The sequence below is a fragment of the Helianthus annuus genome, chromosome 15 (assembly GCF_002127325.2).
Source record: "Helianthus annuus cultivar XRQ/B chromosome 15, HanXRQr2.0-SUNRISE, whole genome shotgun sequence".
NCBI lineage: Eukaryota > Viridiplantae > Streptophyta > Magnoliopsida > Asterales > Asteraceae > Helianthus > Helianthus annuus.
In genome coordinates this window covers 134,363,457-134,374,836 of record NC_035447.2, presented here as the reverse complement: position 1 = coordinate 134,374,836, position 11,380 = coordinate 134,363,457, and the positions used below count along the sequence as shown (strand labels likewise).

The 11,380-nt window shown below is 37.0% G+C and overlaps 2 protein-coding genes across 2 annotated transcripts; one reads left to right on the top strand and one right to left on the bottom strand.

Annotated features, from left to right (window-relative positions):
* The first annotated feature begins 731 nt into the window (after window positions 1-731).
* LOC110914221 lies at window positions 732-4,407 on the top strand. The gene is made up of 3 exons (XM_022159028.1): window positions 732-760; window positions 3,579-3,864; window positions 4,041-4,407. The coding sequence occupies exons 1-3, from the start codon at window positions 732-734 to the stop codon at window positions 4,197-4,199; spliced, it is 474 nt and encodes a 157-aa protein (XP_022014720.1). The 3' UTR covers window positions 4,200-4,407.
* Window positions 4,408-8,331: 3,924 nt separating this feature from the next.
* LOC110914220 (protein RALF-like 34) lies at window positions 8,332-9,115 on the bottom strand. The gene has a single exon (XM_022159027.2). The coding sequence runs from the start codon at window positions 8,905-8,907 to the stop codon at window positions 8,527-8,529; it is 381 nt and encodes a 126-aa protein (XP_022014719.1). The 5' UTR covers window positions 8,908-9,115; the 3' UTR covers window positions 8,332-8,526.
* Window positions 9,116-11,380: the final 2,265 nt, after the last annotated feature.

Sequence of the window (11,380 nt, the reverse complement as noted above, 5' to 3'; positions counted from 1 at the left end):
GTACCATCTGTATGCGTGCTTGCTACATAAAAGGACACCACCGCTTCATAAGAAAAATGAAGGCGACCACGGTGATTTCATCTCTGCACGTCACGGTGATTTGGATTCGGTCTAAGAAAACCCAGCAGGTTACCGGCGTTTAGGGCCAGTCAACGACGGCGGCGATTTGGTTGTACAATTTGACCGGTTCCGACGAGTAGGTGAGGGTTTTGCTCGGAATCCGGTCGCTACATAACTCAAAGTCGACGAGTAAGGTAAACTTGACTATTTCAAGCTTTGTTCTTTTCAAGTGATGTTCAATTTTGTTGATGATTATGATGATTTGTAAGGGTTGTATAGATGAAATCGCACAACATACAACCGACAAATGTTACAAGAGGTGAACAGTGGTTGGTGACTCGGGTGGTGGGCGGTTGTGGGGATGTTGGGTGTCGGTGGTGGGCGGCCTAGATATAGTAAGATCGACGAACCCTAGCTTCACCACCTTACCACCGTCACCATCACCATTACAGCCACCACGCCTCAAACCACCCTTGATGTGGGAAATCATGTTGGTCGGCCAAATTGCGGTGAGAAAGTGGTGGTAAATCTTCATTATGACCGAGTAGTATTACAAAAATGAAATTATATTCTTCAATTTTATAGTCATTTAATTTAATTCGTGAAATTTCTTACCAGAAACAGTGGAAGTGGTTTGAGAAGTTGATACAAGAAGACTTGAAGGAGCCGAAATGAAGAAGAAGAAGAAGAAGAAGAAGAGGTAAATCAATCACTAGGCATGTACTTTTTGTTCTAAACAATTGTTGAAAGCATGAGTCGTGAATGTGGGCTAGGATTCGTCGTATCGGCGACCCCATAACACCCAGCCAAATTGCCACTGTTCTTCGACCTTCCATGGATTAACGCATATATGCTCTGTAGCACGGGAACGGGTACGGGAGTGGGGTACGGGGAACGACTGAACTCAAAAATCCAAGATGCAGATACCTTTTCTGTTGGCAACCCCCCCCCCTTTTCAAAAGGAATGCGCTGCGATGGAAAAGACAGCAAGCTACTGGCATTGTGAATGCCCGAAGAGCCAATAAGTGCCTCACTTTACAGAATAGGTTGTGTTGGTTTAATATAGGAATGGTGTATAATCTATATCTGTGTCCCTTGGGTGTGGTGAGTGTTGTTGAGTGATAAGTTGTTTTCGTTTTGAATGTTTTTTTCTTGGAAATGGTTTTGAATTATTTTTTGGTGCAGCCTCGTTTCATTGTGTTCCTTTGGATGTTGATAGACGTAGCTATACTTGGGTCGGAATGAGGTAAGTTGGTTACGGTTACGGTTGTTGTTGAATGTTGAGATTGTGTTGCCAAGGTTTAATTTTTGTTGTTTATAGTTCACATTTTTGTTGTAAATTTATGGGTGGGTGCAGAAGGGGCATCTTGGACATCGTAATCAGATTCAACGCGATAGGCCAACAGTGGTATCTATACTTGGTTTGTGAGGTTTTTTTTGGGGGGATTTGGCTGATTTTTATGATTTGTATTGTTTTTTTGGTTTATGGGTTTTGTTTGTGACATTAAGTTTGACTCATTCCTTTATTTGACGCGTGGATTTGTATGCGAATTATAGGGCGATACCAGCACACGCTATAACCAACATGTTTCTTTGCTTTCTTCTTTAAAGTCATTGCCTTGATTTTATCATCTTTTACTTGTATTAACAACAAATCTATTATAAATGTAGATTTTGAGGATAACCCTGATCTGATCTGTATGCCTTTCCCAAGTCGAAGTCTGTTGGAACACTGATGAAGGGTGAAGTCAACTTTTGTGGGTCTGCGTAGAAGGTGTGCAACGTAGACACACAGATATAAAATCTTTTGTACAAGTTATTCAACTAACACACAAGATGTCACTTGCATAACTTGCAAACACACTTTTTAGGTTGACCATTTTATCTAGGTGATTTGTAGATGCGACTTTGAGGAAAAAACTTATGTAACAAATACTCGATTTTCAACTGTGTACCCGGCCGCAACACGGCGGGTGCTTTTTCTAGTTCTATTTTAAAAATAAAGATGAATGTATAGACCGGTATGCTTAGATTAAGAAATATTATACCTCATTCTATTTTAAAATATGATACTTTTGTATTTATTTATTTATAAAGTGCTACTATTAGTAAAGATAAGTGTTAAAGAAAATGGATTATGTGCTACTATAATAAAAGATAAGCGTAAAAATAATAATGGATCATGGAAAACGTTGTGAATAAAAAGTTAAACAAAGAAAGCAAATATAGCACCTTTTATTATAAAATTATATACTCCAATCAAAATACATGGTTGCAAAAGTCGCTAGGCGCTCCCTAGTCGGTTGATCGGGGAGTTGAGAGTACTCGGTCTAGGCGGAGAGTACTCGGGGAGTACTCGGACATGTTAAAGTATAAAGAAATTACTTTCTGAAGGTTAAATATATGTCAAATAGCATAAATTTACTAATATTTATAACAAAATACGTGAAAATGATATTCATTCTTTAATATGATGGGCATAGAAATTAGGTTTTATTATTATTTAAGTCAAACTAGGCCTGAGTTGACCTACTAGACCCAATTCTGGCCGAGGTTCACCACGTTTGACCAACTCCGAGGCGGAGTCGAAGAAAGTCGCCTCGGCAACCTACCTTGTAACGACTACTCAGAGAGTACTCGGCCTTGGAAACCTTATTTTACAACCATGGTTATATAACTTAAATTAAAATCAAAACTGAGATGCTTGAAGCTCGAATCACCCCTAAGATTCCATGCTCCTACTTTCAAAATGCATGCATCGATTTTAAAGGAATATCAAAGGTGTAAAATCAAATCCTTTTTCAACAATGGTGATTTTATTTTAAATGGTATTTATTTAAAATGTACTTATAACATGTGTTTCTTATTTACACGTGTGTGGAACGATCTAAGAAATATCATAAATTATAAGAATAGTTAATATGATAATTTTATATCGCACGTAAAAAGTCAGAATTCAAAATTTTAGAGGCAAGATGGTATGGAGAGAATGAAATAGGTCATGGATTGCCATCTAAGATGGTGGATGATGTGCTACACTGCCTTTCTTTAGTGAACTACCGCGATTCGCATGGATTAAACTATGACAACCATGCACCTCGCTTTTCTTAATTAGTTAAATGTATTTTACACAAAATAAATTTAAAAAAATTAGGATGGTGGTTTGGGTCATAACCACACCATATAGGATAGTGGAGTTGGATGGTGAATGAGGCTAGAGGGTATGGTGATGGTCCTCTAAGGGAGGACGATCCGCCACGTAGGCGCCACGTCATAGTCCTCCCAAGAATGCTCGATCCCCTAAAACTAGAGGGTATGGAGGATGGTCCTAGTCATAGTCCTCTCCACCACTTTTATGTTTTTTATTTTTTTAATCTTCTACTTTTCTTTTAACAAATAACCTTTTAATTTATTCTATATTTTCATCAAAACATATATAATTAAAAAAATATATTATTTTCCATAAAGCTTTTACCATTAAAAGAATATCAAACAAAAAAAGGACATTAATTAAAAAGAATTCTTTATCGCAAAAAGAATGAACAAAGTAAAGCAAGCACCAAAAAACCCATTTACTCCAAATTTTCCACCCATAAATCACACCCTCTCACCAGCTTCCCCACGCTTGCTCCGCCGCCGCATCTCCGCCGTGCCACCACCGTACCACCACCGTCACCTTTCGCACTCCCTCAACTCAAATGTACCAAATCTAACCATTTCTTTCAAGTCACAAAAGAAGCCTTCCATTTTCCAACAATTTCCAAACATTTTCAAAGTTGTACATACTGCATAACCACTTGTACAGTAAGCATCTTCTCCTGCTCCCATTTCACCTTTTACACCCATTATCCCTTCATTTAGTGAATCTTTACACCTTTCGACGCTTGATTTGCTCAAACCCTTTTAGGGTTTCTTCCAAATTTCAACACCCATATGCAAGATTCACTAAATCACTCATTTTTGTTGTTTTTTTTTTTTAGTTTCTAATGGCTACTTTTGGAGAGGGGCCCACCTTATTTGCTTCGTCGCCAACGTCGACTATGAGACGGATAGGACGGGGACGGGGGTGGGCGGGATGGTGTAGCTGTCGTCGCCGGAGCTCGACGGTATGGGGACGACCCCCATACCGTGCAGCCTGAGAGTGAGGATCATGACCACACCGTAGCTGAAACACGCTTAGTCTTTTTCTTTAATCACAAATATAGTTTCCACTATTTTCACTACATTGAATAAAGTAGCGACAATTTGATATTTTGACAAGGTGAAAGTTAAATTCACCTTGATATCTAACTCTCGGTGGAAATGTATTTGTTTATTACTTTATATTACTCATTGCTAATTGTTTTATTATTTCTGAATATTTTTGGCTATTCAGGTTTATAATGTAGTTTGGAGTCTCCTTTCGTTACAGCCGAGGGGCTCGTCAAATTAAAATCAAATTTTGTTTGGACTTAGACCAAGGGCCTTTATCAATTAGTCGGCCCAATAATCCTACTGATTTAGAAAACAGTGTGAAATATTTTCCCGAATTTCTCTTCTTGAGGTGTAAAAAACAGTTTGGGTCCGCCGAACTGGTTCCCGGCCTGAAATCGATCCACCAAAGCAACCGGTTTAGCCGGTTTATTGTTTCATTTTTTTGAAACCAGTTTATAACCTCGAACCGTTTGAAAACAAGTAAAAAACCGGTTAAAACCAGTTTTTTTTTGTCCCAAACCGGTTTGTAACTCGATCCCAATCGATTTGATAGGTTCGGACGTTTTCCCTCCTAAACCAGTTTATAGCCTGAACTCTGGTTTGCACCAAACCGGGTTGACTCCATGATGATAAAGCTCGATTTGGTTTAGGAATCGGACCGCTTTATAAAAAAACGGTTTTGTATTAGGCTTTCCGCACAAATGTACCTTTTTAGCTTTCTATCCATCAGTTTTCTCTATTTTTATTAATATATGTAAACATCTGATGTATATAATCATGTAATTTTTTAGATGTTGAAACTAATCAAATTGGTTAAAGTGTATACTTATATTTGAGAAATAAGATTTAAATAATTCAAACTATTACCTAATGACCTAAAATATAATTTAATCACTGATACTCCTAACTTTCACTTCCATTGTCAAATATAATCTTTGTCTTCAACAAGTATTGCATGACCGAATAATTCAAGGAAGGGCGTACACCAGGGAGGGTCATTTTAAGTGGATGACTCGTCAGGCTGTTGGAGGGGGACTTATTTGAGAAAAAGATCTCAGCTTACATAATCATCGTATACCGACACTTGCTTTATACATTATTTTACTCATATGGGATGATTATGACATATGAGCGACATGGGTAAACATAACATCCCTAAGAGCGAATCGAGTGAAAATCATGTGTAAATCAAGTATAAATCTATGATTACTATGTGATTGAGATTGTTCTTGACAACGCAAATGCAAGTTAGGAGTTTTAACCAATTAATTTATCAATATGGATTATTATCGGTCAATTATTTAAGATTTAGAATATAAGAAAACAACTAAAAACGTAAAAAAACATATTATTACTTTTTTAAAAAGTAAATTACAAAAATCGTCCTTTATGTTGACACCATATTACAAACTATATCCTTTACCTTTAAAAAGTACAAAAAACGTACTCGATGTTTACGAACTCTTCCAGATCACGTCCTTTGGTTCTAACCTAGTTAATTTTCATGGTTAAATATGACCAAATTGACCCCATTTGAGGGTAGATTAGACTTTTTGCCATTTATTTATATAAAACAATTTTATTTAAAGAAACATATAAAAGCTTATACCCTTTTATTCACACATTCAATCTATCTCTCTCTCCTCCCCTCTCTCTACACCCACCACCCACAACTACCACCACCACGATCTACACACCACCACCACCTAACCTACACACCTGAATACCACCGTCACCATCAACGGCCACCCGAGCACCACCATTCGACCACTGCTGTAAGCACCACCACCGCCTTATAATCTCTCTTCCGCATTATTCCTTTTCTTGTTTGATTGTGGCGGTGGTGAGAGTTGAGGTTGATAAGGACGGGTCAGATCTGTAAAATTGCATCTAGATCTTGGTCAGAGGTTGGGATGTTGATATTGGTCGCAACCAAAATAGTAAAATCGCAACCCAGTTCAGAGGAACAAAGTGTGAGAAAACCTAGGTCGTCAGTAAAATCGCAACCCAGTTCAGAGGAACAAAGTGTGAGAAAACCTAGGTCGTCAGAAATCATTATTGTGCTGGTGTTGAGATCTGATTTAACAGTGGTGACTGGTGGTGTACAATGGTCAACAATGAATGTTTGACCAATGGACCCATATTACACGTCTCAGAATCATTCCTAAAACCGACTTAAAAACAACAAATACGCCGGTGTCACAAGGATATTACCAATGGACCCATGTTACAAGCATAAATAGCGTCAAGAATCAATTACTTAACGTACATCTCAAGTAATTAAACTAAGACGGGATCATAAATATAAACAATAACAATCATAAGTTCCCTTTAAGGCTGATAACAAAGCTTGCAGCTCAATTGAAATTGGCTTGTTTGTAAAAGACGAGCCGAGCTGACTCAGTTTGTAAACGTACAAAACCTAAGCCCAGGTAAGCTCGGCTCATTGCTTCGTTCATTAGGCTTTTTAGCTATCGTTGGTCTACTCAAATTGAAGGTCTAATTATAAGTTTTGTAGTTTATTAATTCTGTATTACTTGTAGAGTTAATTACATTGTTAGTCCCTGTGGTTTATGCAAATTAACAACCTAAGGTATTAATAGTGTAAAATAACAATCTGAGGTATTAACTTTTAATTTTTTAACAAGCAGAGGTACTAACACTAACCTTCGTTTATTTTTAACTGATTTCAAACGTATTTTTGTCTTTTTGCAAACAATAATTAATTTTGAAAGATAAACTAAACAAATAACAAAATTTTTCAAAGATAAATATGTTTAGCTATGACGGTTTGAAAGGTAATTTAAATCTGATCCACATTTGTCTTTGAAAATGAGAAAATAGTAATAAAATATTATATACCTTTATGTTTAAAAAGAAAATCACATCTAAACAGTCATCTTCTACATCTCGGTTTTCATCCTTCCCCCACTGGCCTCTCAGCTACTTGCCATCGCCCTCGCTTCTCGCCGGAAAAAAAATCCGGTCATGCTTTTACTCCTTTTTTAACGTAGTCACCATCGAAAAACACATTGATGTCACTCGAAAAACCCATACATACATCTAGGTTGCGGTGGGGGTGTTCTTGATATGGGGTAGACGAAGAGAGGGAAATAGAGACAGAGGAGAAGAAGAATAGGCTGGAATGCTGGATCTAAGATCGAGTCCACCATTAGTTCTTGGATTGTGTGGGTTTTGGATTATTGTGGTTGATAGGAGACGAACGGAACTCGGACATAGTTGTGGCAAGTTATGTCGAGAGTGGAGGTGGTGTGTGGTGGCAGAGTTCTGTTGTGGTGGTGGACTGGTGGTGCACAAGTCAGGTCTTCTTTTAATTTTTTATTAAAATTACACAAGAAGTCCACGTAGAATTATTGTCCCTAAAGTAATTTTTAAAAAAGCTGATTTACACAATGATCCCTCAATGTTTCTATTTTATACCACAAATCAATTATTGTTTGCAAAAAGACAAAAATACCCTTGAAATCAGTTAAAAATAAACGAAGGTTAGTGTTAGTACCTTAGCTTGTTACAAAATTAAAAGTTAATACCTCTGATTGTTATTTTAAACTATTAATACCTCAGGTTGTTAATTTGCATAAACCACAGGGACTAACGATGTAATTAACTCTTACTTGTATGTTCAAAATACTCTCTTGTTTTAAATACATCAATGTGTGTATATAAAGTTAATTTTTTTTTTAAATAAATAAGCTTACTCAAGTTTTTTAGACTATATGGAGTGGAGTGAGGTGCGAAAATCTCGTGTGGACCGCATTAATTAGCCAATGAGAACCCTCCGTTTCGAGTGGGTGCCATCGAAGCTGACTTGCGCTTTTTACAAACCAAACTCAAGCTCAACAATTTAAGCCATCAAGATAAACGAGCCAAGCCAACTCCTCTCTTGGTTTACAACCCTAGACTTCTCTAGTTAATTACCATCGTTTGTTTGAAACTTGAAAACCAGCACATTTTAAATTGCACAAAAATATCAAAAAGTCTTGATAACAAAATCATGGTGCAATGTTCTTGACTAACCATGAAATAAATAGATCCATATAAACACAAAATTTGGGGTTACAAAACAAAACAAATCACAACGCATACTATAACATAATTCATCAACAACAAAGTAACCCAACTTTCAAAACAATAATTATGTTGATACACATCCCCCAAAACAAATAGAGACACAGATCCAAAATATTTCAAACCCTAACCTAACAATTCAGTGAATCGGTACAGTATCAAATCTATATCGAAATGCAGGTTTCACCTACGGCAACGAGTGATGGCGGAGCAACCTCTAGTGTACGGACGCACCGGTCCACTAGCTCTCCAACAATCGTGAGTATAATACGACCTGCCGGAGCGTGGAGGACACGGCACTCTGTTGGCCGAAAGTGCACCGTACGAAATATAATACCTCATCCTCTGCCAGAATAAAGATCTCCGACCGACGGCTGCGGTCACATCCCCGTCATAGCCGCTGTCCTCCATTCCAATGTCGTCAACGTCGTCGTACATCTCGCCGCCGGCGAGATTCAGCGAAAGCTCGGTTACCGGATCTACAACCGCGACGTGGGCGCGTGGGAGTGATAGTAGTAGCACACATAGTGTGATTTGAAGGTGAAGACAAAGAGATGAAACCATTGGTCAAGTTTTGGATAATAATAAGATTTTTGAGAATTGAAGGAGAATTGTTGGAAGTTTATGGAGGATGAGTGGGGTAGGGGAGTCACATGGCGGGAAGTAAGGTTACAGCTGTGTGTATTTAATGAGTGTTTCTGCGACTGGGCCAGAAAACTGTCTCGATAATGGTGACTGACTGATGGATACTATTACTCTCTCTCGGATGGAATATTTGCAGGTGATTAGTGGTTGATACGGCGGACGACGGTGGCGGTATTTTGGATTTCAAGTTTAAGTAGGCGTTAATTGCGGTGGTGATTAGTGACGTGTTTGTTATAATGATTTGATTAAAGTAGAGTTTTGCGGTAAAGACAAACGACTTTTCATTTAAAACGGAATTTGTTTGGATATTTTATTGGTTTTTTTTTTCATATTTCCCCTTAGAAAACACTAATAATTGCATATTTACCCAAGTCTAAATGAAAATTACATATTTCCCTTTCTCTATTAAAATGACAAAATTACCCTTTTTCAAAATTAAAAGATCTTGTCTTGAAGAATAATCAGGTTCAAAGTTACCTGGCTCATACCATGACTCTTCATTTTCATCTTCTGGGTCGTCCCCTTTCTCAGATTCGAGGTTAGTTCTTACTTAGTTTTAAGAGACCTGCATATTGTGTTGTTTCATATATATTTATTCATTCAGTGGTGCGGTAAATCAAAGATATGAAACCATATATATTATTCATATCATATTTAGCTTAGTATTGATTCATATTTAATGGAAGCTACTAATAAATTAATTTAATACACATCTTGGAATCCATATTCATTCTTGCGATATTCACATTTAGAGATAATATACATCTGGAAGCATGGAAGCTAGTAAATGAATTCAAAAGTCACATGTGGTGCAACAAAAAGTCAAAAAGAAATACGTTCAACTAATTTACTAAAACAACATTAGGTTGTTTTTTATTGTTTTATTTGATTTAATTCTTGTATCTTTTGTGAGAGTTAATTGTATTCTATTTTCTTGGTTGATTGGTTGATTGAATGAAGATGGAAGATGACAATGATATTGATCGTCACTCGTATTATGATTGTTAATCTAGCTCGTGAGGAAAAATAACGAAAAAAAAACTTAGTAAAAGATGTAAGTAGCGAAAAAAGACAAAAACTACTAAAAAATGGGTAAATACGGAATTTTCTGAAGTTTATTAAAATTAAGGGCAAAATAGTCATTATATAATTTAATTTTAATAAATTAAATCAAAATGGGTAAATTTGCAATTTTATTAGTTAATAGAGGGGAAATATGCAATTTTATTTTAGGCTTGTGTAAATATGCAATTTAATAGATTTTTAAGGGGAAATATGCAAAAAACCCTTATTTTAATGACACGTCGTTGTGCCGATGCAGAGGATATCGAGTTAGCCAAAAGTTTGGCGAATAGGGTCGTTTTAGGATTCCCCAACGAAGGGCCTCAAACTTGGGGCAAGATTAGGACCACATTCTACGAACGTGTAGGTGAGAATATTCGTGAAAGAGAGCTAATTCTCGGAAGGTTTATGCATCTATGCCTAAAGTGTTCAAATTTTGAGAGGTGTTATGTCACCGTGTTGAACCGCAGGGAAGATTTAACCGAGAATGTAGCGCTTGCCAAGGTGTAGGGCGAGTACGAAGCAATATACTTAAGGCCGTTTGATCACGTTGCGGCTTTGAGGGTTTTTTGTGCCCGGAATGGAGGCTTTTTGCAACAAGACCTTAGATTACGGTTTTTTTTTTTTTTTTTTTTTTTGATTTTTATGTCTTATGTTTTTCTTTCGAAGTTTTCTAAGGGCATGTTTGGCTAAGCTTTTTAAACAACTTATTGACTTATTGGCTTTTTGAAAAGTCATAAATGTCACGGCCCTCGGCCCCGGTTTGACCCGGTCCAGAGCCGCGAGGCAGGAAATCCCGTGGTACTTAATTTAGGCGACAGCGGAAGTCTTTTAATACAGGATCTTTTAATACTCAAATCCCTGTTTAGTTTATTACATAAAGTTTAGGGATAAAACCCTGTAATTTACAATAAGGTGATTTTCTGGGGAAATCTTTATTTCTCAAAACATGTTTCTTTATTTATTCACATTGAGCCACTTTTCTAAGCTTGTAGTGCTTCACGGCACTTTTCTTGGATCACAACAGATCACCTGAAACATGTTTGAAAAAGGTTTTGTCAGCGGGGAAATACTGAGTGAATCATTCATTTTAATTAAAATGACACGTTGTTATAATTTACAGTATTAAGAGCGATTACAATGTTTCCATATCAACCAACTACCCACAGTATTTGTCACTCGACCGGATCTGTGACTGTGGTCATATTACTGTTGGGTCCGTCCGTTCACCCACAAGTAACGTTAATCACTATTTAGGTCCGACTACCTAATAGTGTATATCATGATTTAGGCTCGCTCACCTAAAATGATACAAATAAAAGTAATGTGC

What these genes read in the sequence shown, in the direction of transcription:
- LOC110914221 (XM_022159028.1), top strand. Translation starts at nt 732, where the DNA reads ATGAAGAAGAAGAAGAAGAAGAAGAAGAG. An exon ending in AAGAAGAAGAAGAAGAAGAG is followed by an intron (nt 761 to 3,578) that starts GTAAATCAATCA and finishes TTAATTAAAAAG; the next exon opens with AATTCTTTATCGCAAAAAGA. An exon ending in ACTGCATAACCACTTGTACA is followed by an intron (nt 3,865 to 4,040) that starts GTAAGCATCTTC and finishes TTTTTTTTTTAG; the next exon opens with TTTCTAATGGCTACTTTTGG.
- LOC110914220 (XM_022159027.2), bottom strand. Translation starts at nt 8,907, where the DNA reads ATGGTTTCATCTCTTTGTCTTCACCTTCAAATCACACTATGTGTGCTA.